A 27851-nucleotide genomic window follows, 5' to 3' on the forward strand; every position below is an offset into this window, starting at 1 on the left:
GAGCAGTGTTATTTTGAGAATAACTGTTCAAATTTATTCGCTAGGACAGGGGTCCTTGGTTCCTCGGCATTGAAATATTCTCAGAATTTACAGAATCTGCACTAATATGCTAGAAAAATAATATATAAATCTTCTCTTTTAAAACAACTTTATAGTTTATAATTGAACTTTGATCTTTATGTTTGAGCTTTGTCATGATTTAGTATTACCCAGAATGAATTGCCAACCTTCAACTTGATGTTGGCCTCCTAGCATCCTGATTTCTGAGATTTTCTAGACCAACAAAGGAAAATACACTTCTGTGAAACTGTGATTTTAAAGCTATGATGGTTGTGTTGGTAATACACTATCACAAAATACACTCTCAGCAAAGAGCAAAAAAAAACATGAGCAACAACCTCACATAAATGACACTGTGGGAAATGAGGAAAATGAAGCTATGCAGCTGGCAAGAAATTTATTTAGGTTTCTTTTCTTTTAGAGTGGATCTTTCTTTCCCAAAAGCTAGACACCGAAGGAACTCCATTGAATGTATTTCATAAGCTAAGGCAAAAACCAAAACAGCATAGAATTTGGAACGGTTACAAATGTTTCAAGATGAAAATAAAAGCCACTCAATTGCTAGTGAAAGGAACTAGCTGTGATTTGGCTTGATAGCCTATAGAACAGGGCTCAGCATATGTTGGTGGTTGTGCAGATCACAGCACAGAGATCACCAACCATTCCATTTCCAGGCAAGGAAAAATGTCTTTATTGTATCATGTGTTTCACTGGGCCTTGGAGTAGTTCAATGTAATGAGCAGAATGTTCATGAGAAGTCCAGAAGGGCAGATTAAGCTCCACTTTTGGTGTATTCCATAATTCTTGCAGATTATGAAGGAATTTTGCGAGTGTTCTGGTGCACATCAGAGCTTAGGGAAAGTTAGGAAATGTTTCCTTTGACTTGCAGGGACAATGGGTCACAAGGGTATTTCTTTCTTTGATATGGACATTTGGAAGCAATTTTCTTAAACTTTGCGGATGACCAGACACTGAACAGAGTGATTTGTTCCTTTGACAGGATGCTAAAAAATTATTCAGAGAATTTTTAAATGTCTCATTTTGGGAGAAGTGTTTTGAGTAGTACAGCAGACACCCTATCTTTGAATTCAAACAAGCTCTTGTCCCCAGTAAAACACCAGAATTTCTTAAGGCAAACCTGTGTCTGTGGTACTATTTTCCCTTTTTCTGAGAATGTGAAACAAATCTGGCAGCTCATATGCCACTTAATAGTAACTGTTCACAAATGTGTTTTTTTTTTTTTTTAATTGATGACCACCACAGATCAACGATATATAGTAAATTTTCACATTAAAAGGACTGGCAAGATTCCCAGCCTGCATAAATCAGGGCAGCTCCATTGACAACCTTGCCGACTTCAGTCAGCTGAGGACCTGCCCCACTTATTGTAAAAGTGTCATGGCATTTTTTGAAGCCCCAGTCTGGAATCAGCATCACTTTAATGTCTGATTTAATGTGTCTGACTACAGATAGAGCAGCTAGAAAAAGTCACCTTTAAGAATGTGGCTCCAAATGCATGACTTCTCTCTGCAAGAGTTCATAGCTCTGGTGCCTACTGTCCTATTCCTCTCCTTGTACATTCATCTCTGATTTTCTCTTTTCATTCTCCTTCCTTCTCCCAACATTCAAGCAGCTACAAAGAAAACAAATAACTTGGATGTTGATGCAAAGCTCTGTTAGACCAGCAGTTCGAATCCAGATGTTGCATAGTTAATTCTGTTCCTGAAAGGCACAGGATTACATAGATATAATTCACATTTATAAAAACTTGGGCATTGTACCATTATACCATCTCCTCTCATGCCAGAATTTACGCTTCTTCCTGAGACATGGGAGTATTGGCCATGCCCTTCCTATTTTTTTTAATAAAAAACACTGAAGTATGAGTTTCTTCCAAGTGTGGCCACATCTCATCCATGTACACCCAAAACAGTTAAACAATGACATTCTCAGTGAGGATGTGGCTTTAGTGATTTTGTTTTAATTGTTTCTTTTCCAGAAGAATTGTCTCCCATAGTCAAGATTTCTGCAGCCCAGGGTTAGTGGCTCTGCTGCAGCTGGAGAGAGCTACTCAAAAGAAAAAAAAAATGAAGTAGCCCTGTCAACCTCAGGGAAAACTTGAAGCTCCCCAGAATGAGCAATTCATTGCAGCCATAATCATCATTTTATATTATACAACTTGTGAACGTCCATTCCCTTCTCTTCTGGTGTCTGGTTTTATATCCCTGTGTGAAGCTGTCACACACCCCACCATCTCCAGCGGAATTTTTAACGTGCAGATAGCAGGGACGTGTAATGTAAACCATACCACCAAACATATTATGAATATATTGCTCTTCTTAAAAATGCTTGTTGGTTTTTCATACTACAGTATTGACTAACTGTCGGTGTTTGATGTATGGTTTACCAGCCTGATGTAGACTTATGGTTAGAGCTTAACTTGTTAGTTCTGCTTTTGCAGCCAATTCAGAATAACTACAGATGCCCCAAGATATTAAAATTGACTGCTCAAATGGACTCAGTGTGGGAGTTTCATTGGTTTTAAATTGATAACAGCTGAAAGAGTGAATGATTAAAGCTGTATATGGGCATAGTATGCAGCTCCTTTGTACGAGCCCTTGTGAACAGAATCCACTGCATGGGAATTGCCTTTGTTCTAATAAAAGATATTTCTGAACAATTGTTAGTTTAAATTTTTAAATGATGAAACAAGAGCATTTCAGGAGCCTATAGAGGAAATAATTCCTGAGAAACTGGAATAACTCTGAGAAGATAAAGTGGATTTCTATTCAGAGGGGAGCATTTAAAGTTAAGTAGCATTCCATAAGGTGGTAATTGTGTCTATTTCCCAGACATTTGAGTTAAATAAGCTGGATAGGAAACATAAACTGTCATAACAGGAGGTTAGGAGTGTTGTGTACATCTCTTTTTTTCAAGTCATAAAAGATGAAGTTTTGGAGGGCCTTATCACAAATAAATCAAACAAAGGGGGTTTTTGCTTTCCTTATCCCTTTGGGAGCAGTTCTTTTATTTTTTTGAAAATATGTTCTGGAGAGTTTTCCTTTAAACTAGTTTTAAAATATGTATATCTCTACACTTATAAAAGAATAAGAAAATAATATTTTAATTTTAGTTACCTACAAATCTAGCCTATAAAAGGGACCATTTCCCCCTTCCGTGTTTTTTGAAATACAATTCTTAGCTGAGCTTTCCTCAAGCATCCCTGTGACCTCCACAAGTGCAAATATGGCAGTGGAACTGCTGCCATTCCCATGTTTATGTGCAGAAACAGATCCAGCAAAAAATCAATTGATTGGAGAGAGTCACGGAGTTTGTGGTCCAGGAGTACTCAGAACTGAGATTATTTGGATGACTCATGGGATCATGTACTTGTAAATACTCATGAATTTCCAGAAGGAGAAAAAAACCCTCCAAAGCAGTTGTGTGCTGTTGTTTTACCATAGACAATTTTGATGCCCAGGAAGTATTAATGCTGTTTTGCTGTCCTTTCATCCAAGATAAAAATCCTGAGTGCCTGTGCTCTAAAGAGGTGATTTAAAACTTAACTGTAGAGTACAAAATGTGACTGTGTCCATGCAGTGAAAGGCATAAAAAATGTGGTTAAATATTTTGCTGAATATATAGAATCTGAACCAAGAAATGAAGTAACGGACTAGGTGAGAATTGTAAAACTCTTTTCAGCCTGTTCAAAATTTCCTCCCAGGAATACCAAACATTCTGTGTTCATGTTGGAGATTGAAAGAGTAACTGTGAAATAATCCTAGAAGTTGATTATAAAGTGGTTATAACACAGAAGAGAAACTGCTGAACAGCAACACACTAATTTCATTTCAGTTCTTCGTGTGTTGCCATCTAAACACAGTGCAGTTCTTTGCCTGTTTTGCTTCTGAAATTGTTTACAAGTGTCTTTGTCCACCAAATAAGACATGTTTTTACTTCTTTTTCAACATAATTTACATTGGAGACCATTCCATATTATGCAAAGAATTTGACAGGTCTTTGCTAAAATTTTAAAAAACAATTAAGATGTCAAAAGAGGAAGTGCTAGTACATTTTAATCATAAATCTCTGTATGTATAATTACCACTGAAGGCAGCTATAAATGTTTTATGAAGAAAATGTAACCAGACTGTGCTTTGTCAGAAACATAACCCCAAAACATGTAACAGACTGTTCGCTAATGCTTAACGCCACACATGCACACAACCTTCCTCAGAGCAGTGCTGTGAACCCAGTCCTCCATCCCTTCTGCAGCCCAAACTCTGACTAACTTCAATTCAAGCTTTGATGTACTCTCCCAGAATGCAGATCACACCCTTTGGGAGGTGCTGCAATAAACTGCCCTGGTGCATCTTGAGAAGGCCAAAGTAACCCGGACCGTGCACCTCGGTTCTGTCACTCTGTTCCCTGCTCTGGGCATCAGGAAAGAAAAGGCAATTGAGTTGCTCTTGAAATCTGAGTATGAAATAGTGGTGATTAATGAAAATGAAGCTTATTGCAGCACAGATTTTTTTTTTTTAAATGCAGTTTTGCTTGTTAGTGAGGATAAGTTGGTTTTAGAGCAAAAAGCAATTGGTTATGGTCCAGCATGGTGGAACTGACTATGGAGGAAACATCCAATTCCATGTGAGCTGCTGGGTTTTCTATACAAAGTCCAGACTGGTGCTATCACCTTTCAGCTATCTATATAATAATTTTCAAAGCCTCCACACCAATTTACAAACTGTAGTGCTCTGTTGAAGTGCTATATGGAGACTGTCTCTTTGGATAAATGATGACAGTACACTCCTATTGTTTCAGCATTTAACTGGCTCCTATTGAATAGTTCCTCTCATCTGTTTGATTCATTCTGATTTTAGCTGACAACGTCCCTGTTACTGATTGCTCTTTTCATAATCTCTCAAACACACAGAGTGGAAATGAGGTGGAGGAAGCTAATTAGTAATCTGACGGGTTGAACCTGCTAATACAAATATATTTCAAGATCAACAGTCAAAGTTGATCAAAACTTTGAAATCACAAAAACTAAAAGGTGGCATTATCTAGTTAAAGGATTGCTTGTGATGGAAGTGAGACTAATCATTAGTTAAACATGGTGTAAGATGAAATCCTCACCAAAAGACATCTAGTCTCTTCTGTTTTTCTGAGCAGGCAATTCGATCAGTAAAGAAAAAGATTTTGTGAAGTTGAGATGAAATTGTACTGAGTCCTGATGATGCAAAGTGATGAAGTGCTTGCCCTCATACAGTGCTCCATGAAAGAGTGAAACTTCCAAATGCATGGAAGGGACAGGTCACCCAACCAAATGAGTTTCCAGGCTGGACCAAGTGCATCTTGTAGAAATTTGTGTTCAATGACTTAGGGAGCTGTAGCTCTGGAACTGCCTGCACATTTTCTATGGCAGGTCCAACCAAACCCTGGAGACCTCCAAGACTTAGAAAGGTCAAAAATAAGGTGCAAGTGGCAATTGAAATTGAATCCAGAGGGAAGCATCAAGCACTATGAGCAGCAGATGTGGAGGGATTTGGTTCTGGGGCAAAAGCTAATAACCACTAGGATTCAAAATGGATTTGGTTCCAGTTTTGTCTACGCATCTTCAGTATCTGAGTTTTAAATTAATAAGCAAACTGAGAAGAGATGAAAATCCCACTAATAATAATATGCCTTAATGTACTTTCCTCTTGTCTTCCAAATGTAGATCAAATTTTTGGCTCCCATTTGCACTTGGTTTGTGAACATGAGAAATCTACAGTTCCCCAGTTTGTAAGACTCTGCATAGAAGCTGTTGAAAAAAGAGGTGAGTATCTTATTATTTAATACTTTTTTTTTCTCTGATAGTAATCAAAACTTTAACCTTGTAACTCTGCTTGGATTTCTAGGGTAGGCAGACAGTACACTCTATAATATAGTTATGAATGGAACTATATCACATTCTGTGTATCTTCATTTTCTTTATATGATAAGACATTAATAGAACTCATTCATGCTGATTATTCTATAATTTTTTTGACATGTTGTGGGTTTAGTCTTTCTCTGGGTAAGTAAATGTTAGCCATCGATAAAATGTCAGTAATTTCATTCTGAAATCCCTGGTGTATGTAAGGCAAATACTTTTTCCTAAGTCTTGAATTGTATTTAACCAAAATAAATGTTATTCTATCATGGCCTTTTTTATTTTTTTTTTTTTAATGAGTGCAGGTGTCTAATTTTTACAGTTATTTTAAAAGCCATGATACTGCAAAAATACTGAAATGAGTATCCATCCTTATTAAAAGCTTTGATTAATAAGAAGGATTTTCATAGTACAAAAAAGATGTACTTAACACCTTTGCCTGCCTTCCTTTCTGCAGTGTGTATCTTCTCTCACTGAAGGTCATTTTCTTTGGAAGGTGCATGCGGTAGATGCAGAATCTTAAAATGTATTGTATAAAAATGTGAGGCTTCATCACCATCTGTTACAAGTTTACAACTTGTTCCAGGGATCTGGGGAAACATATATCTTGCAAAAGATAGAAAATTTATTTTCAGAATAAGGCTGGGCGAACCCATTGTCACTGCCATATACCAGAGTCTCAGAACAAGAGAATCCATGAAAAATAAAAAGATACTTAGAGCGTTACCCACAAAGGAAAAAGCTGTTTTAATTCTGCCATTGTTACCTGGTTTTATAGTGAAAGGTGCAATAAAACTACCCTGGAGTTTCAAACTCAGAGAAATTCATGCTTTAATTATACAGCAAAGAGAGCACTGGGATATTATTATTCCCTGAATGATTGGCAGGAAGTCAGAGACTGAAACAAACTGGAGATCGTTCAGCAGGGGGAGATAGTAGCATTGGGTTTTTGTGGAGCAAGGCTGGAGGCTGGATAAAAAAAGGGGAAAAATGTGTGAAGTGCCTATTAATAGAGGAGGAATTGTGAGGTGAAATTCAGAACATGAAAAGGAAAGGCAGAGATTAGATTGCAAAAATGCCACTCCATGCAGAACATGTCTAACAAACTGCTTGGTTACAACCTCAGCACAAGTTCCCTCAAGAATGTGCTGGATATTTCATAGATGTTTTGGAGTATCTGACCACACCTCCAAGCAGAAGTGAGGCCAGAGGTCTCTGCACTGCTGAACTGTAACAGAAAAATTCAAGGAACGTAATTAGATGTTTACTGTCTGTGTGATTATTAAAAAAAATGTTCATATTAGAAACTGGATGTATCACCATTCCTTCAAAGGCGGTCATCCTTCTGAGTACTGCACTATAGTTCTTGTGTTTCCTTCAAACTTGCTGTGACTTAGAGAAGCTTACCCCTTTTGGTTAGCCTAACATGTAAATAAAAGCTAATCACATGGCATGAGATAAAAATTTCATGTTATCACTATATTTATGAGTTTATATTTGATACACAGTTTTTTTCTATTATCGTTTTCTTGGATTAAGATGCTTTCATTTACTCACATTCTATTTACTCAAAGTGTTGTTTTTACTGAGTTCTGGCATAAACTATCTCAGGACAGCAGTAATTTATGTGAAGCTAAGTCCAATGTTTATGCAAGCTTCTGATGACATTTTGTGCCGGGGTTGGTATTAGGAAGCAGTATGTGGAGGTGCCAAGTCTCCCGGCATGGCTGAGACTCAACAGATCTGAAACCCTCCTCTTAATGGCCAGATATGCCTCCAGCCAAGACACTCAACTGCAGAGTCATGGGAAATACTTATGTACCAATTATGGGAAAGGCACATTTAATGAAAACTGTATGTTTACTTTCATAGTCTTAGTAAGATGGCCTAGATACTCGGTACAGCTGGCATATTGGCTGTGGTAGAAAAGCTTTCTTTTCCTATTTAGAGAATATATCATCCACATACTGTAACTGTACCAAAAATGTTATGTGCATGCTTCGCTTCAGATAAAGCATTATTAGGAAAAAAGACCTTAGGAGACCATCCCTAAATGTTACTTTCAAACCATTTGTGATCCACTGAACGGTTGTGTTCTTAGCTATCAGCTCATGGTTTTAGGTTTTTATTCACCTACTGGTTTTCTGTTTATTTTTCTGAATTTTAAAGCAAAATCACTGCGCTTTTGGTGCAGAAAATCACATTTAAAAAGTCTAGCAGTGATCTGAATAAACAATACTGATTAGTACATTTTCCTGTATAGACGAGGTTACACACAATAGCCAAATGTAGCAATATTCTCTCACAAATTAGAAATGTACATTAACCATTGGCAAGATTTCCTGTTTAGTTACAGTATTTTAAAATGAATATCAAAAGGATGTTCATTCTGAATATATTGTGCTCTAACTTAGATCAGAGTTTGGTCATTTGTCCCCTAGTCTGCTTCTTTACCATCTCAGAACAGGGGTGCTTCCTAAGATCTGATCTAAAAAAATCTCACACCATAATGCATATTTATCTATCCAACAAGGATTCACTTGTGAATGTGATAAAAATGGAATGAATTCCACTTTTTCAGCATATTTTTGTATTTTTAGCTATTGAAGTAGAACTGTGAAGCAGAAGTTCTTTCTCCATTTTCTCAGCCATCTTGCAGAGCTGGTAGTGGAATTTAATAAAGAGAGGCAATAAAAATGTGCCTGTTCTTGGAAACTTAGAAGGAAATTATCTTTTTTTTTTCTTCTTTATTTTTTTTTTAAGGAAGCACCATTTTTCTCTTCATTCTTCCTGTACTTATGAATTACTTATAATAATTACTGAATTATTCATTCATAATTTTTGATGAACTTCTAGCCCTGATTATTGAGCTACCCAGACCTGTGCCTCTAAAGTCAAAACTATCTTGGGAAAATGTGTTGTATCCTTAGTATTTCATGCAATATCCTAAGTAGAAAAATCTCCCACGTCTGTGGTGTGACCTGGTGAAGGTAAGAGAATAATTCTATACCATGAAGCAATCAGATTGAAGAAATACAGGGACTACTCAAAGATCTCCAGCATTTCTTCATTTTCTGTCTTCTCAGGGACTTCAGGGGAAAGGTTTTGATAGAACAGCACATTCTGCGGGTTTTTTTCTGTTTCTTCTTTTACTTTACCATCCACACCTACCTTGGATGGACCTCAGGCTTTTCTGGGGCTATCTGTCGACCTGGCCTTTTCAATCTGTACTCCTGTTTTTCAATCTGTTCTTCACTCTGCTTCCTTCCCCTCCCTGGGAAGTGCCTGACAGGTAGCACCAGCCCTGAGCTGAGCAGTGCAGGGAGGAGAGCCTGGGACAATCCTCCCAGAGCACTGTAACTCACACACTGCTCACTTCTGCCAAGGGTGGGGCCCGTTGCAAGACTTTTTTGGTGTTTCTAGGCCAGATATCATTTCCAGTCATTTCTGGAGTCGCCTATTTATTTTGTTATCCACGACCCTTTAGAAGTCCTGGCTGTCTTTTTTTTTTTTTTTTTTTTTCATTTTCTTTTTTAAAAAATATGTGAGAGGCATGAGTAGAACGCATGAAAAAAAAATAAAAATATCAGTCTGTGTTGTACCTCAACAACATGCCATCCAATACTTCTCATGGTAGTGTTTTATCGTGTGAAAACAGTCTGATACTAAACTCTTTTCCAGGGGAGATCATTTGTCTGTGTGTCTAATGACAGAGTAAATGAACACCCCAAGCAGTCCGTATCCTAAACCTACCCAGGGTATCCAGTGTGTCTTGGGTTTTGTAAAGAAATACAGTCCTAATGCTCCACGGAAATATAATTTAACTTTCATCTCTCTTTTGAAACATCCTTCATTTTCTCCCTCCGTTCCCAAATCCAAGTTAGAGTTCTCAAATCAGCCTAAATGACTTGAAAAATGACACTGCAGGCAGCAAAGCTGGTGATTACAGGTACTGTTTCCATGCTGAGCTGGACGTTGCAGATATTGTTTTCTGTTGCTTTTCTTGGAGCACAGGATGCTCCGACAGGAATGATACACAAAATTACATATTTGATTCAATGCCTAAAAGCCACCCTGGGATCCATAACCTTGCTTAAAGATTTAAGAAAGACCTTTAGTCCACTTCTGAGAAGGTTCTTAGCTTAGAAAACTTTATCTTTCAACTTTACTTCTTAGCAGCTGTTATGTTTTTTTGCAGTCGTTTGTTTGACAGGATCCAGTTATAGGTTCCGATGTCTGTTTAAAGAAACAGGGAGGTTGTTGGCTTTAAAATTCCCTTACTGCTTGTGTGTTCAACATTTTCCCAGGCTTTTCTACATAGTTTGCCAAGTAAAGGGACTGACCTTTTGTAGCAAACACTTTTTCATTTCTAAATGCTCACTTTGATTTTTGTCCCATTTTATGCTCATTCCAAACTGTTTACAACCCACTAAAAATGACTGTGAATTATATGTTTGTGTAATGGATTCCTTTTGTGGTCGGAGTGGAATGTTTACTTTGAACAATTAGTTATCTTTGGGCAGATTATAGTGACCTGAAAAAAGAATGGCTAAAATTATTATAGTACCTTAACTATTTCCTTTAGTTATCTTCTCTGTGTGTCCACTGTATTATTTACTGGGTTTCATTGCACTGAGACCCAGGGAACAAATCATGTTAAATAAGAGCAGTGACAAAAATCCCCTCTGAGTGTGGGGCTCTTGGCTTGGGTGGTGATCTGGGGTAGCACCAGTGAGACTTCAGAGGGCACCACTAGGCACTTAAAAGCTGGAAGTGCAATTTTAAGAAAGCATGGCTTTGATAAAAAAATTTAAGTTCTTGCTCTCCAAAATTCAGATTTCTCACAGGCTCCAAGATCTGACACCCCAAAGTGCCTAAAACTGATACTCATTTTGGCTTTAATTAGCTTAATGTCCATAGCTGAACTTGATTGTGCACATGATCATTGCAGGCACTCAGTCTCATGATGCAGAATATTCAGGGTTTAAGGAAGAAAATGACTTTATGGGCAAAGATAAAGTAGCTTATGGGATGTAGTAAAGAAATACAGTCATCCCAATGGAGAGAAATGAAGATAAAAACAGTATTTTAAACTACCTCACCTCCCTAATGCCATGCTGCCCTGTGACAGAAGGTTGTGTCTCTTTCATCAGTTTTATCTGTTAATCTAAAAGCTAAAGTGCAGCTAAAAGCACTTTAAAACCTATTTATAAAAAAAAAAAAAAAAAAAAAGAAAAAGAAAGTGATATTTCATTACCTTCTAAATCATATATCGCTTAAAAGGTAGTCAGTATTCTGGTAGAATGTTTACACAGAGGAGAGTTCACTTATCTCAAGGAGTTAAGCAAAGAGGAAATGAGTTTTAAAAAATATAAAGTATTGTGAATATATTTATGTTGCTAGGATAAAAATGAGTTTTTAAAAGAGTCTAATGCTATCTCATTTTCTAATGGAAGGAAGCACTGCAGAAGAATTTTAAAAGAAAAAAAAAAATCCCAAACATCTCCTAAAGCTGAAGGTTCCCATTCTGGGATTGTTGGCTTTGGTATGGTGGAGTGAGTGGATTATAAACCAGTGAGGATGGCAGAAGACACAAAGCTTGTGCAGCCAAGGGATGGATTCACAGCTGCTGTATAAAACCCCTAGAAATTTACAGATTTTTTTAGGTGGGAAAAGCTCTCTGAGATCATCGAGCCCAACTATTCCCCCAGAACTGTCATGGCCACCACTGAACCATGTCCCCAGGTGCCACATCTACACAGCTTTTAAATCACTCCAGGGATGGGAGGGGGGGGAAGATTTAAACTCCACCAGGATAATGATTCCACCACCTATCTCCACCTCTGTAGTATTATAATTCTCATTATCAGGTTTGAGTTCAACAGCATGTTCCTCAGGATTTATTTTGCTCAAACAAAATTTTAAGTTTTATTTGGTACTCAAAAATAGTTCATTGCCATCCCTGAGGACCTGAGGCAGGCAGTAGGAAAGTACAGGGTAGTTCTGCCAGGGTGTGCTCACCACCATCTTGGGCTCCCAATAAATGCACAGTGCTCCTGGGACACTTCCCAGCACGGTTAGACCAAACCCATCAGCCAGTGGCATAAAGGATTTGTTCTGGCAGGGCTTCCCTGAGAAGGGAAACCTCAGGAGACTGACCTATCCTGTCCCATTTTATATTTCTGTCCCATTTTATATTTCTGTCTGAGTGCAGGATTATTCTCCAACAGCACTTGGCCCCTGAACAACCACTGAAATGTATTCTGTGTTTTTTCACACTCATATCTTTCTATGCTCAGAGCAAGAAATTCTTCATGAATAGCAGTTTGTTTCCTGCAAGTTCATTCACTGATTTTCAGTACTTATTCCCTTTTGGAAATGTATTTTCCAAGCTCTTGTTTGATTCTCCCAGGCCTGCACATGCTTCCTTGCTTACTCTGATATAATTTTACATTCTGTTTCCAGTGGCTTTAGAATCCAGTACCCTGAAAGTACAGAGATCATGTTGCTCCACCAACTGATCTGAGCCCCCAGTTCTGCTAATTTTGTACTGTTCATTCTTTCCCACTTTGGGATAATCTATTATGCTTGGATCCAGGCACGCACTAAAAGCTAATACTTCCATGAAGAATGTGCAATTTGTACTGTTTAGCTTGTGATGAGATTCCTTTTATGATTCTCTCTTGTTCCAAGGAGGCTTCTGCTCCCAACTTTTATACCCACTGGATGTAAAAGAAAAGAGAAAAAAAAAAAGAAAAAAAAAAGAAAGGGGAAACAAAACAAACTGATAGGAAAATAAAATGCATGCACATAAAAATATCCACCAGTTGAGCAGATAAAGCCTTTTTCCAGGGAATTCTAGTGTGCTGAAGAAATCTGTTTCTAAGGGCATTGAACTATGTTTACTTTAAAGTGGCCAACGAGCATAAACTCAAACATACAGATGAATGCAATATGAAACAACAAAGTTCTGAGAAAAGCCCTTCCAAGTTTGTGATTTAAAATGTTTGGTGCTTCTTCTTTTTTTTTTTTTTTTTTTTTTTTTTTTTTTTTTTTTTAATTTTTTGGGTTTTTTTAATAAACTCTTCTTCTGAGTAGAAATTAAGAGCGGTTGAATTTAGTGCAAACATATTGGCAAGTTTTCCTCAGCCATTTCTGTCTTCAGGCTCAGGCAATCCCACTATAGCCACCTTTCTTAGAGTAAGAGCCAGTTAATAGTGTTGTGCAAGGTCCAAGTCAGAGCTGGCTCTGAAGGGTATTCACTCTGGGGCCTCTGTGTCTGCTAGAAAGCCACATTCTGAGTTAGAAAAAAATATCAAGAAGTGTCAACAGGAAACATCACGGAAGGGCATACAAGACAAATTAGAGAAAAGGAGACAACAGACAAAAAAGAAAAAATTAATAAAAGCCTTGTAATGACAAGGCAGAAAAGAGAATAAATATATAATTATTTTAAAATTTGAAAGAAGAGATCTAAGTTTGTTAGAAGAGGGAAAAAAAGCCATAAAACATGCAGGTATTTGAACCAGTTTTTGTCTTTGTCATAGTTACCTGATACCTGGTTCATTGATTAATCTGTTCCAGAGGAATGTATCCATTTCTATGAAAAAAAGGGGGGATTTGTATTTTAAGCCGTGCCAGTAACAACAAGCCGACACTCAGTGTTCACCAGAGTAACATTTACAATGCCTGGGCCAAATTCATGCCTTGTGTAATTTTATTGCTTTTACTGGAATTACACCAGAGATGAGTTTGGCCTTTTGCCTTTTTCTAGCATTGTATAATATATCTATTTGTGAACATGTAGAAGGAAACAGGGCATTTTGTCTTCTGAATTTTCCATAAAATCCTGTTCAATAGGCATAATAAATAAAACAAACCACTTAACCTACAAAATAAAAAAAGAATCAAACAACGTTTTCTAGATATTAAAATAATGCTAATACTCTTTGTAAATCAAGGAGCTGACACTTGCATGCACTGAAACAAAAAAGTCCAGAGAAATTTAAAGCCAGCTGACTGTGTGTGTGTTACTTTCTCTGTGCCAAAGAGAGAATGAAGGTCCTGACTCACCCCCTGGTCAAAGGCAGATTCAGGGAAGCTCACACATGAGGGTATTCACCTCCCAGACATGAAAAAGGTAAAAAGAGAGGCACAAAACTCCTGTCTTTTCCCCCTGAATAAGCTGAGGCTGTGAGGCACCATGCCCTGGTACAGTACACATGCCATCACAGACAAGGAGTTGGCAGGATTTCCACTGCAAACCCCATTTAGTCAGACTTTGCAGTTCAGCCATTAATAGAACACTTTGAGCTAACACTTGACAAAATGAATCTTGGCCTAGAAGAGATGTTCAGTCACACACAAACACACACAAAAATAGAAGTTAAGTCCATTAAGTTCCTTTAAAAGGAAAAGAGGTGTAATTTCAGATCCTTTCAATATCTCTCTGCTTAAATAGAAAGTTATATTTTTTTAAAATGTTATGAAAACATAATTGCACAATGCAAACTAATCATTTTTTCTATGGGAAAAAAAAAAAACTACTACAACTACGCTATATTTTTTTTTTCCAAAAAAGTTTTACAGCAATAAAAGAAAACACACTAAAAAAAGAAGTTTTACTGTCCATATGCCACACTGTGGGGTCAGTTAAAAAAAAAAAACCCGTCTCCTTTTTTTTTTTCTGCCAGCAATTCAAGAGAGCAAATAACTGCAGTTGTATTTTATTACTTCAATTATTTGCTGTAGCAGCTTGTGTTACATCAATGTTTTAATCATATAATACCACAGTCTAATGGGATTGATACCTAAGTGAGAGAAATTGTACCAACAGAGAGCTTCAGGAGGAAGGCAGAGGGCAAAGGAGGCGGACAGATTAAAAAGGAGGCTTTGTGTGAAGGCTTCCACTTCTTTAAGGGAAGATTTCTTTAGCTTGTTTTGCTCCCCTGAAATTATGAAACTGATATTATTAGCAATCTAGTAATTGTCTAGAATTGTCCCTAAATTGGCTACTGCGTGATAAACCCCATGGAACTAACAAGTTTTTCAAAGATCTCCAGTTTCTGTTGGCTCAGCAGATTGTTTCATTATGATCAGGATCCACACAGATCATGGATGCAATTTTATAGCAAACCAACTTCTTTTGTTTTTGCTCAAACAATGGTTTGGGAGGAATGGCATAGATGTAAATGAGAGCAAAATGTGAGCATTTTGTTTCATAACACAACAAACCTCTTGGATCCTCCAGCTCTCTCCTTGTGGTTCCTTCATGCACCTTTTTTGGTGTCAGAGATGATGACTTTGAAATAACTGAAATTATTGGGAAACAGATATTGCAATCAGAAACTGCTTTCTCATGCTTATTCTGCTTTGAAATGCATATAAGTTATTTCTTCCTATAATTCCTGCTTTATTAATACTAGTCTGTGTCCACCAAGACACATGGAGACTTCTCCTGAGGAACCTGAATAGATCTATTCTGTGGTCCATAGTTGTGCCTTACAGTTAAGGAAATGGGTCAGAGCTTTGTTGTTTCAGGACTTTAAGCTTTATCTATTTGAAAAAAAAAAAAAAAAAAAAAAAAAAAAAAAAAAAAAAAAAAAAAACCCACATTTTTTTTACCCAGATTTTAGTTCAAGATTTAAAAACAAAGGAACTTGTTTAATTGCCAAGACTGTGGGCCATTAACAGGTGATACTGTGGCTCTTAAAATCACCACGGGACTCCTCCAAACCAAGGGTAAGGGGATATCTCTGAAATGTCTTCACTCAGAAGATAAGAAAGTCCCCAAAAGGCAAAAAGAGGTTTTTCCATGTCTCTTTTCTTCACCTCCCCAGGAAAAATCGCCCCTAATATTTGAAACCATATGCTTTGATTTGTCAGTCCTGAGCTGACATGGTGTTATGTGACTTAACACACCAAAGTAGCTGCCACCAAATGCCTTCCCCGTGCCAGCAGTAACCACACAATGCTGCTGGAGGTACCACAGCTTTTTGTTGACTTAGAGATGAAATAATTTTGATGAGTGTATGGTATCAGTTAGCAAGTGTTGAGTTCCTCGTGGTGATACTGCTCATGTTGACTTAAATGGAAAACGGATCGGCTCAGAAACCTTTAATAAGAAAAGTTCCTTCGTGTGCTTGTAGTGATGCCCTGTGGAGCCACGAGAACTAAAAATCTGTCAGCATACTTGGTAGAGACTTTGTTTCATGGTTCTCTAACTCATATGATTGAGATTAAAGTGAACAAAATCTTGGCACATAGCTTGGCAGGCGAGAAGCATTCCTGTGTTTGTGTGTGTGAGACAGAGGGACAAAGAGAGGGGGAAATTTAGCAGCCACTCACTCCGTGTTAAATTATCAGGTGCTACATATTTTTAATAAACCTTAGTAGAAAGATAAGATACATCCTCTGCTATTGAAAATTGCTTTCACTTAGACTACGAACTTGACTTTGAACCAGCTGAGCATCTCCTCTAACCACTGAAAACAAAACCATTCAAATTCTCCAACCCAAACAAATTGCAAGCAAGACTTGAATCCAAACAAAGAGGTGGAAGGTTCTGGAAGGGTGCTATTTATGCAGGCAGGTTTTCCTACTTTGACATTAAACCAGAGCAGCTACAAAACATTTTCCGTAATGCCCTGATCTGTGATCTGCAGGACTGTCCTCACAACGGTGGCTGCAAAGACACGATATTTTTTAATACTTTTCAAACTCATGATGTGGATGCCTGAGAAGTATCTGAATTTGCACACTATAAAGGGTTCACAATGGTGTCTTTTATTATCTCTGTTTCAGCTGCATTTTTTGTTCTGATATGCCCTACATTAAAAACACAAAGGCCACAGCTTAGAGCAAGAGGTTTCTGTTAGAAACCCTGCAACTGCCTTGGATGTCTGTAGAGTAAATGTCATTAATAATTACTGGAATTTTCACCAAAGAAGGAAATTAGATATGGAAAGCACTTCATGCCAACTTCATCTTTCCAAGCCTTCAGAAATACCAGAGGGCCTATGTGAACCCTAGTAAAAGAGATGAGATTGGATTTCTACCTTCCTTACATCATTCCATGCCACAGTCAGCTTTAAGACACAAAGACAACGATTCAAATGAAATTTCTTCCTGTAGCTTTAAATTACAAAATAATTATCTTCCATGAAAATATCAAATTATATTCATATTTATGCATTTACTTCACCCAAAATTCAGCTAACAGATATCCAGTTCATTTTATTGCCAGCAACTAAGGTTGTTTTCTTATCAGAAGTCAGTATTTTTACGTATTTCTTGCATGTCTCTGCTATGTTTTAGTTATATAATTTGTATTTTATTGAGGTTTTTTTTTATTTGCATATTTCAAAGCAGAAAGCAATTTGTTCCATTTCAGACTATACTTTAAAAACCTTTTTTGAGGAGTTCCTGAGCAATTCATTACAAGTTTTGTGCTATTTTGGTGTCAGCTATCCTGGAATGCGTGTCAAACCATGACATGGAAACTATGAAGCTGCTTCTGCCAAAGTAATGAGGGATGCACCAATCTCTTAAGTTTTGGTATTTATCACTCTTTGTAATCCATTTCAGGAGTTTTATTTTTTCTGCAGACACCTTGACTACATCTTTTGCTGAGTGTTGCTTTGGTGATCAGATTTTTCTGAAATTCAATGAAGGGGAAAAAAAAATGTTTTTAAGTTACTTGAACCTGTTTGGGGACAGAAAACACAGTGGAAATGACAGGAAAAATAATCTATATATATAGCTGCCGAGTCTTGCAGCTAAGATGGCACACTAAAGTGGAAAAATATGTAAGAACAATAGATTTGTGTCATATTAAAATTAAAGTCTCTGTTGTTTCCCGTAGTACTGCTTAATGTCACTGTTTCATAACACTAAATATGAATTTCACAAAAACAAGAAAATTTTACTCACTTCTTAGAGATTTATCACACTAAAGAAGGTGGCAGGGCATTCAGTGGAATCCCATGGTTTTCACTATTATTGGGTCTTAAAATGTGAGCAAAGTACACTGAGAAAGACTCTGTTGAAGTGGAAGTTATCTCCATGTGCCCATGCACACACACCTTTGTGTTATCACATTTATATGTTGGGCAGATCTGCAATGCTAAGAATTCACTGAGTTGGTGTTGGATAGCTGTGTGAATACTTATCTTCCAAGAGAGCCTCTGGGCTTTCCTGCAACACCCGAAGGTGTCTGATAGTGTGCCTTAGACTAAAGAATCTACTTTTTAAATGTTTACTTCCTCTTAAAGATAAAAAGCAAACACAAAGATAGATGCCTACAATACAACGTGAATAACAAAGACCACTACCAACTGCACATGAGAGCCCCAGATCAGATTTTAGAGCAGGGTTCTGCATATTCCTCTGTTAGAAACTCAGAACCTCTGTGTTTCCTATCCCCAAACAGGTTTGATTTCTAACTGCAGGACAACACTGACCCAGCCTTCTGTGCTATGCAACAAAATAAAATGCTGCTATCAAGTGCCCCACTGATATTTCTTTAGCTGCTGTTGAACTCTAACAGTTAAACTCAGCCTTGGCATCCCTCCCCAGTGATGCTCAGGAGCTGGAGGATGTGTCAGTGGAAAGTTGAGTAGGACCCGATCCTGGAGATAACAGAGATAACCTTGAGTAATCTAAGGCTGGACAGAGCACAGTGTCAGGTTATCAAGTAATGGATCTGTTATAAAGAGTGTTTGGCCTATCTGGACCCTTCAGCTATCTCTAAAACCAAAAAAAAATTATGAAAGAAGCAGTTCTGTGACTTTCAATTTGCTTCCTAAATATCCTTATTCACCTTAAACTTCCCATCCCAGTCATTACCATTAAAAAAAAAAAATTGAATGAAAAATCTCTTTGCCAAGCAAAGGTGCTGCAGACTATCAAATGCAATCCTTACCCAATTTGGTTGAAGGTTTTGTTTGCCCACACATACAGATCTTCCACTTCCAACTGTTCAAAGTCCAACAAGAAGCAGCACTAGTCAGGAAAGGGAGGTGACATTGCTGAGGTCTAATTTAATCTCTCACTATTGTGAAAGAGGGGAAAAGATTTGTCCCTACTGTGCACTAAATTCTCTTTAAAATCAGCACTGAGAGCAAGAGATGTTTGGAGAATTGTAGCTGTCCCTTAGCTTTAACCACAGATCCTACTGGTGGTGTCAGTGGACCTGACTGGAAGTTCTGCACACTCTAAAAGTTCCCTGGACCCCCCCAAAGTGCAGTTTCCTTTAGTACTCTGATGTTGCTCAAAAAACACAGGCACGATGTCGGTGATGATGGATCCCCAAATGAAGCACAGTTCAACTAAAGTGGGAGGATTTAGCAAAATGCATAAATTTCTTGTCTGCTACTGTCTGTAAGAGGCAGATCTTTACAGTGAGCCTAAGTCACAGCTGGCTTTTTCTGGAATGGTTTATGCTCTTGACCCTCCTCGGCCGTATAGCCAATAGGGAGTTGTCAGGCTACATGTGTTTTTAAACTTCTTTCAGCTAAATCAGAAATCCAAAAGCAAAATACAGCTCTCAGCAGTATCATGTGGAGTTGTGACACTCCCTGGAGGGCTGGGGTACATAAACCAATGAATGGATTACAATGAGGCATAAATGTAGTATTTTCATCCATGACAGATATAATCTCGAGCCTGTATTTTTCATGTTACTTAACTCTTTCAGAACATAATGTGTGACAGAAAATGTCTTATAATGCACATTGCAGTAAATATCAGTCAAGTATGCTTTATTGCTGAGCTCTACATGTTTCCAGAAGTTAACAGGCACAGCTGGGATATAAGAAATGGCAATGTTGTATATATTTCTTGAACATACAAAATACCTTGGCTCTCTTCTCCCCCACCCTCCACATTACATCCCCAGCTGTTCTGATCATGTCACACAGTGGATGAGTTTTTCCATCGTCAGCTTCTCCTAAAATGATAACCTTTATTCAGGCTTTCATCCTTCCCAAAATAATCAGCATTATCCATATTGTTATCACATTCAAGTTAGACTTGTCAGAGTGTGGCACAGAATACAGGAAACGGAAGGTGGTAAACTGCCTGTTCGTTGCTGTACCTAGCAGAAAATTCTCAATTCAGGTAACATCTGTTTTTAATATAAAATCATGGAATGATTTTCATTGGAAGGGACCTTAAAACTCATCTCATTCCACCCTTGCCATGGGCAGGAACACCTTGCGCTATCCCATTGCTCCAGGCCACATCCAACCTGTCCTTGGACATTTCCAGGGATGGGGCATCCACAGATTCTCTGAGCAACCCATTCCAGTGCCTCACCACCCTTGATCACTCTTGGATAGCATGAAAATATTATACTTGATAAAGCAGCAAAAACCCAAAGAAATGTTATTTTATTTCAGATGAATTAAGGATTGGTCAGACTGGACCTCCTAACCTGTACGTGAGAAGCAGTAACTGCAGCAAAGGAAAGGGAATAGGAGTGGTGAAGGACACATTACAAGAGAAAACAAACACGTAAACAAAACAGAAATAAGCATTCCCAAAACTAAACACTAATGTGTTACAGAGAGAGAACAGCTACTTCCAAACATTTGGCAATTTCAGATATTTTACTGTGTTGCATGAAGACAATGTTATTTCCTTTTAAACTGCCATTCCATTTAAACCAGCAAGCTGATGTGTGTACTTGAGGTCTGTATTTGGTAGGCATTTTTTCCCCTTTAGCATAAACCTTGTTGATTTAAAAAGTGAACAAAGATGAATCAGGTGGTAAATGTATTCATGTAATCATTTTCATTAATAAGCTGTTATAAATAATAGAGGGAAGGTTTTAAGTGTATAATTCTCTGTCGCACAATTGAGATTTTTCCACATCTTCAGCAGTAAGTTAATTAGAATCACCTGCATTTTCTTGGGCGGACACCAAATGGATTGCAAACAAAAACAGATTAAAATAGCTGTAGCTCATGGCATACAGATGACAAGATTCACAAAGAGGACAATCAGGCAATGAAAACCTCCTCTTTTTCAAACAGTTTTTAAAGGAAATTCAGCTCTTGTGAGTCGCTGTAAAAAGACGTTTGTAAGTGTTTCGCTGAAAGACTAGAATGGCTTTGTTTCTGATCCCATGATGAGTGAAAGAAATGTTTAAGAAAGATCACTTTACAGAGAGATTCAGACTGAAATGTGATGACTGTGATTCAAGCCAAGCCAAAAATTACAGCTCAGAATTAAAGGGGATGGACGTGGCTTGGGAATCCATTTTCCCACATTCCTGAATCTCAATCATCCCAGCCAATGTTTAAAAGAAAATACAGTGGAAAGCAATGAGGTCACTTTGTTTAGCTGCAAGAAGGGGGACTAGCAGAATGGCAAAAGTATATATTGGGGGTAAGGGCAAAATTACAGTGAGCACGCTGCGTGTTCGACGGCTTCATTCAAAACAAATAGTCTCAAAGCTTAGTTTAGTTTCTTGTTACAGGCAGCCTCCTGAGGAAGTCTTGTTGTTCCTGGGGCTTTTAAACCATAAACTTCTTGAATGTCAAAGCACAGCACAATAGACAAGACGACAGAGGCAGAGTAAGCTTGATTTGGGCATTAAACAGCATAGCAGTGAACTGTGTGCTCATTTAAATTACACTTGCTTTGTACTCTCGCTGCCCTTATTTATTTGTGTATAAATATCTAAGTGGAAATTCTACCATCGAGTGATATGAAACAGAATGAAGTATATCCTCCATCATATTCACTTGTTACTCATTCTCAGTATGTAATGCTCATATTCAGTGTTTTAATTGCTTCCATTAAACAGTTTCTATAGGGTCTTGAAAACAATAAGATCTTAGTCAAGCTTTTCTCCTTTCATTGCATCTTGGAGTTATTACTGCAAGAAAAAATGAGATTCTCTTTTTATGTAGGAATGCCCCTCATCTTCTTGATATTATTGCAGTCAAACATAGAATTATTTCTTTTCAGCTAATTTCCTAAAGAGATTCACCAAACCTCATGTCAGACACCTCCAATAGAGCTGTTTCATAGCCTTTTAAGAACTACTACAATATTCCCTCTCCTTTCTTTCCCCCACTATCTCTGCTAAAGTCTAAAGCAGTGTTGGATTTCTACTGATCATAGAAAAAAGAAAATCTTTTTTATGCTGCCTTGAATTCGGGCTTGCTGTCACAAGTCCTGCAGCTAGGCAGTGGTGGAAGGAAGTCCAGTACCTTCAAATCACATAAAATGCACAGATGAAGAGGACATTTCTCTGTCCTGTCTTTAATAGGAAGCAAAAAAGCTTTTATTTTATGTTTCATGTTACTTGCTTCGCTATCAAGTGCAGTGCTTTACTACAGATCCTATTTGTAGCCCATGAAGATGTTCAATCTCATCCCTGTTTCTTTGATAGTCCTCTCTAATTCAAGGCATTATGTTAGTCCTGTTTGTTGCAGCACTGAGCTCAGAGATCAGCTCTTATTTAAAGTAAACTTCAAGTCCTTTGTAGTCTAAATACAGAGTGTTGGATGCACCTTGTGTTTCTCCACTCTAAGCCTGATTTTGCCAGATTGTGGCTGTTTAAGGCAGTAGTTCAGATCTTCTGTAACTTTACCTGTCCTTGTCATTATTTAATATCTCCCTGACCTTTGTGTCATCCCCTTATTTTGCCAAGGGAATTTTTTTTCTCTCATTGTCCCATCTCTGATAGAAGTATTGGATGGCACTGGATGAGAGCCCTGCTCTCGAGAGCTGTGTCAGTTCTGACCTTGCTAACTGATATCTCCCATTAACTACCACATTTTGAGGTCTGTCACCCAGCCAGTTTTTAATCCATGCAATATATGCCCCGTTAATTCTATAGAATGCAAGTTCTTTGATCAAAATGTCATGTGCTACTGAGCTAAAGGTGGCACGGAAAGCCAAACACACTATTTCAACACCATTGCCTTCACCAACCAGACCTGTCAAATATTCTGTTCCTTCAAAAAATGCAACAAGTTTGCTAGACAAAGCTCTGATTTCCATGAAACCATGCTGTTTGGGATTAATGATATTTTGTTATGAATTATTTGTTCATAGTGCCCGAAATTAATTATTTAAGTAGTCTGTCTGTGACTGAGGTCAGTCTAGCCAGTCTCCAACAACATTGCTCTTATTGCTTTTACAATATCAGAATAACACTTCAGCCTTAGTAATTTCCAAATATTTCTCTGTACTTTAGTTCCAAATGCAAGGCACAAGCATATCGTGGCCACCAATGGAAATGGATGGTTTTTACAACATGGTTATCTTTTTGTCCTTCAGATTGGCTTCCAGTATATATCATCCACTCTTTGACCTCCTAGGCCTGTTCAAGCTCTATCTGGTACAAGAACATGGCATTTTTATGGAACCCATTTCCATGGTAGCCAGGCACTCTCTCTGGACAGGGGATGGACCTGTTGCCCTATTAAATAAATATGTTGCTGGAATGTTTTAAGCCTCAAAGGTGTCCTAATCTGCTGGGAGGAGAACAACAAGAGGGTAATTCTGGTGATCAGAACAGCAGCTTGGTCCCATCAGAGCAAAGCAACCCCAGTGCCAGCCCCCAGCCCAGCACTGTACATGCCCAAGGAGCTTTGGGCATACACAACCCCACACTCTGCCACACCAAGAAGCAGGACAGGGATGTCAGCAACACTTTCTGGGGTGTGGCCCAGGTTGCTTCATTGTATTCGTCATTTTCACCTCTGATTTCAATGGCTTCAGACAAAAAAATCTTATTTTTGCTCCAACATTCACCTGAAATTCTGGGTTCATTTTGTCACCCTATGCAGATACATTATTTAATGTCAAATTTTAGTGTGTTAGGTTCATTTTTTGCTTGCCTTCATGATTTTCCTTCTACTGGAACACATATATTGGTCCTTCTGTGAAATTTAATTTTTGTTTTGTTTTTTGTTTTTCTCATCACATTATTTTGACATGGATCTATTTGCTGCATTCACTCATTTCTGCTTCTTCAAATGATTTCTTGCCTCACTTTTGTGCCCTTAGTAAGCTTTAAAAAAAATTGTTTATAAGTCAGGTATTTATGGTAAGATGCATATGAAAACACGAGGAAAGAATTATAGTTTTAGGGAGAACATACCCTGATAATGACCTCTTAAATATTTGTAAAGATGGCCCTGGGCATCTGAGCCCACAAAATAGTTTATAATACAACAGCTTGATTGCATAATGATACTTTAGTTTTAAAACGTATGATCTTTCTGTTTATGGGAAGGCATAATAGGCTCCTTTGAAATACAATAGTTTTGCCCTGAACATAACTGATTTTAAATGAAAGGACTAACTAAAGAATGCCTTTCTTCAAGTTTGTACTTCACTTTGTTGTTGAATCCAGCACGATGGTTTCTTTTACAAAACAGGCCTGGGGACCACACCTATTTCAGGATACATTAATTGTGAAAGTTCCGTGGCTTTCCACGCAGGAAGTTACCTAGTGCTGTTTTAAATTCTAAATCTTGTTAAAAACCAGAGAAATTTCTGTGTACCACCACCCCTTTCTCCCTGCACATAGAGAATTTCTTTTGATATTCAGTTTGAAGGTATTAACAAATAAAAATTAAGATTAGACAGAATGCAGTGTGATTTGAGAGAGGGATTCTTTTTTCTATGCAACAGAAATGAGTTAGTGAGAATGTTTAACTGCAGACAGTTCATAAATCGCCTGGAGTACCTCAATCAATATTGAAATCTAGTATTTTAAAAGATTTTTTTTTGAATAAATATATCACCCAAACTCTAATTTTCTTCTGCCTGATAATATTTTGATGCAGCACCTGGTCCCAGCTCAAACTGGTCCTAGATCTGACACTGGCCTGCATTTACTATTACTTCTATTTTGGATAGGAGTGAGTGCAAGAAATGTCTTAAATAAATATTCTTCTAACATCTCCTGTGCAGTGCAGAGCAGAATAACTATAACTTTCATAATTGCTCATGAATCTCAGCCAGCCTGAGTCCAGTTGCCTTTTAACTTTCTCATCAGGAGCACCTGTGTATTTTTTTTAAACTAAAATAGTTAAAATTTGCTATAGTTTGGCAGCCGAACTGATGAGTTCTTGAGTAAGACCTCTTCCTACATTTCTTATACCATTACAAAATTTAGTGTGGAAATCATTATCGTGAGTTTGGCTATAATTTCTAATTGTGGGTCCATCCTGTTCTCAGGTTCCTCATTAAAACAAACAGAAACAGAGTTGGAGACTGGAATATAAAGCAAATAAAATACTTGTTCTCCTTTAGGGCAAAATCCAGTGATTTTTCCCCGATAAACCCCACTACAAAACACAAGAAGGTCATCCTATATTGAACTGAAGTTGACTTTATTATAACAAATATCTTTTCTTGGAAGTTTCTTTGCCACTATACTAAAACTCCAGCACCAGATAGGAAACTGGGCAAGGCTTTTGTTTCATCTTGTTCCCTAAGTATTTATAGCCTGCCGTGAAGAAACACTTACAGCAGTGCAGTGATGTTTTTATTCTTGACAGAGGTGCCCTTAAAAGTGAATTTGCTTTGAAAATTGTTCATAGAATCAGGATATAAGAGCTATGAAATATACTTTTCTCTCTCATTCTCTGCCTTTCTCCTTTGTGCCTAATTGGATTTCCAAAATAAGTTGTTAACAATCCAGCTAGGATAATGTGGTCATGAAAAGGATGTCCAAATCCACCAATTTGCATTGGTTTGGTTTGGCATAACTTTCAAAGTTCTTGGAGCAGAAAGTTGATGGCACGTGAATGTTATAATCAGCTTGAAATTTTTTTCTGGTTTTTTTTCTCTGCCATATTGTATAGTGCCCAAATAAAATGCTAATCAAACTTCATTTCTGCACCAAAATTAATTTATTAACAATAATAATGCTCTTGTGTACTCCAGACCATGTTGCAAGATGTAATAGCCACCAATTTACAACACAGCTTGTTAATTTTCACTTGATCTGGGTGATTTATGCAGGTTCCAAATTGATGCTCTTAATGTGAGACTATTTCACCCAAAGTGACATGGATTGTTTTCACTTCCATATAACCAATGAGGTTAAGCACTGAATTGAGTTAGATCCAAACAAAAGTTAACATTCTGTCTGGTGGCTTGCCTGTTTGTTAGTTTGATTTATTTTTCCTTTTTAATTTCTGGTTGAGACTTCAATTTACATGAGGCAATTCTTAATCCTCTACCACAAGAGTCCCACGATCCTATGCTGGGAGTTACTCTTTCACTCTCCCCTTACTAAAACAGAATTAAACTCTTCAGATTTAAGTTAGAATTGCTTTACTTAAACATTTCAGTAATTTCCATTTGCTCATATGTTCTATATCCAGCAGATGGATAATTTCCAAGATTTCTTGATTACTAAATCCTTTTTGATTTCTCTTAAATAAACTTTTTCTTTATCCCTCCGTAACCAAAGGGGAGATCTTGCTGAAATGAAACATCACTCTCAGTATTTTGTTGCAGGACACCCACAGGTGCAGGGTAGAAAACGATCTAAATAAAACACACAGAGAAACACAGAATTACTATTAATGAGCAGAAGAAGAAATAATTATTAATTTCTAAAATAAGTTTTTTGAGGCAAACCAAATCAGGATGTTCCTGGCAGGGTAGACATAAAGTGAGAAATGTATTTTGTAAAGAGACAAAACAAATATACAAACACAAAAATATTTTTTTGGTGTCAGTCTTCATCAAAAAGAAAAGTATGTTTTCTCAAATATTTCTGGTTTGGAGGAGAAATGCCTCCAAATACTTGAGTCCATTGGCCATGGCACTCGAGTGCCAAGGCATGGTGCAAGTGTCAATAAAGACTTGAAACTCAGTTTCTTCTTCTTCTTCAACTGTTATCACAGCTGGGCTTCTGAGCTTTTCCATTTGTTTTTACTCTTACCTACCCTTTCAGATTTCCTTTTCCCCCCACCTCAAATTGGAAAACTATTCCCCCTAGATACATTGTCAGGGAGTGTTTCCTGAAAATTTTTGGGTTTGACAAACTTAGCGTTTTCCAGGAGAAAAGCTTTCTCTGAAACTGCTTGCCAAAACCTAATTAAAACTTGTGTTCCAAGGGATAAGTAGCCCTTAAAAAAACCTGGTTTGTGTAGCTTCTCTTGGCTTCTTTTGTACTTGCAAGTTTTAGATGTGAAATGGCAATGTGCGTTTTAGCGGGTTTGATTTTTAGGCACGCAGGTTGGGTTGGTGTTGCACCACAGTGGATTCTCCTGGAAAAAGAGAGCAGTTCCCATGTGCTTTGAAATGCTACAGCTATGCAACAGGAGCTGGAAGTGCTATTTTAAACACTCATATCAACAGAGCTTGCTGTAGGAGATAATATGTCACAAATGGGAGTATGACATCTAGTTTCACCTAGAAGATAAACATTGAGTGGATATGCAGGGAGAAACAAGGACTGTTGTGTTGTCCTTGAAAAGAATGGCCTATATCAATGAAGAAAAGTACTCCAGGGCATACGCTACTTGGGATATTTAATTTAATCCTCAAACCTGTCTGAGCCGCTATGAAGAATATGGTAGAGAAATGGTAGTTGTGTGAAGTCTCACACAGGTCATGATTTCGGGGTGGGCACCTCAGCAATTTATTTTCAGAAAGGTCACAGCCTCAGAAATTCATGTCTGAAAGGCCAGAGCCCAGGCAGGGAACTTTCCCTGGCACTATTGATGCAAACATCCCACGTTCAAGCAGGGCTGGCACGGCACCGTGCCCGTCCCAAACAGCCCTTCCCGACGAGCACCAGAGCCAATTACCCCTGGCTTTCCTGCCACACTCAAAGCCCCTTGCAGAGCCGTATTCTGCTGACAGAATTACAAGATAATTATAGCTAGGT

At 37.8% G+C, this 27851-nt stretch overlaps 1 protein-coding gene across 1 annotated transcript in view; it reads left to right on the top strand.

The window, feature by feature from the left end:
- The window catches only part of ARHGAP15 (Rho GTPase activating protein 15), a 320376-nt gene that overhangs the window by 189662 nt on the left and 102863 nt on the right, over positions 1-27851 (top strand). The window contains exon 10 of the mRNA XM_041406369.1: positions 5780-5878. Coding sequence (XP_041262303.1) covers positions 5780-5878 — 99 coding nt within the window. The remainder of the gene's footprint in view (positions 1-5779; positions 5879-27851) is intronic.

This window comes from Onychostruthus taczanowskii, unplaced genomic scaffold, assembly GCF_017590055.1.
Source record: "Onychostruthus taczanowskii isolate IOZ18803 unplaced genomic scaffold, ASM1759005v1 scaffold10, whole genome shotgun sequence".
NCBI classification, from domain to species: domain Eukaryota; kingdom Metazoa; phylum Chordata; class Aves; order Passeriformes; family Passeridae; genus Onychostruthus; species Onychostruthus taczanowskii.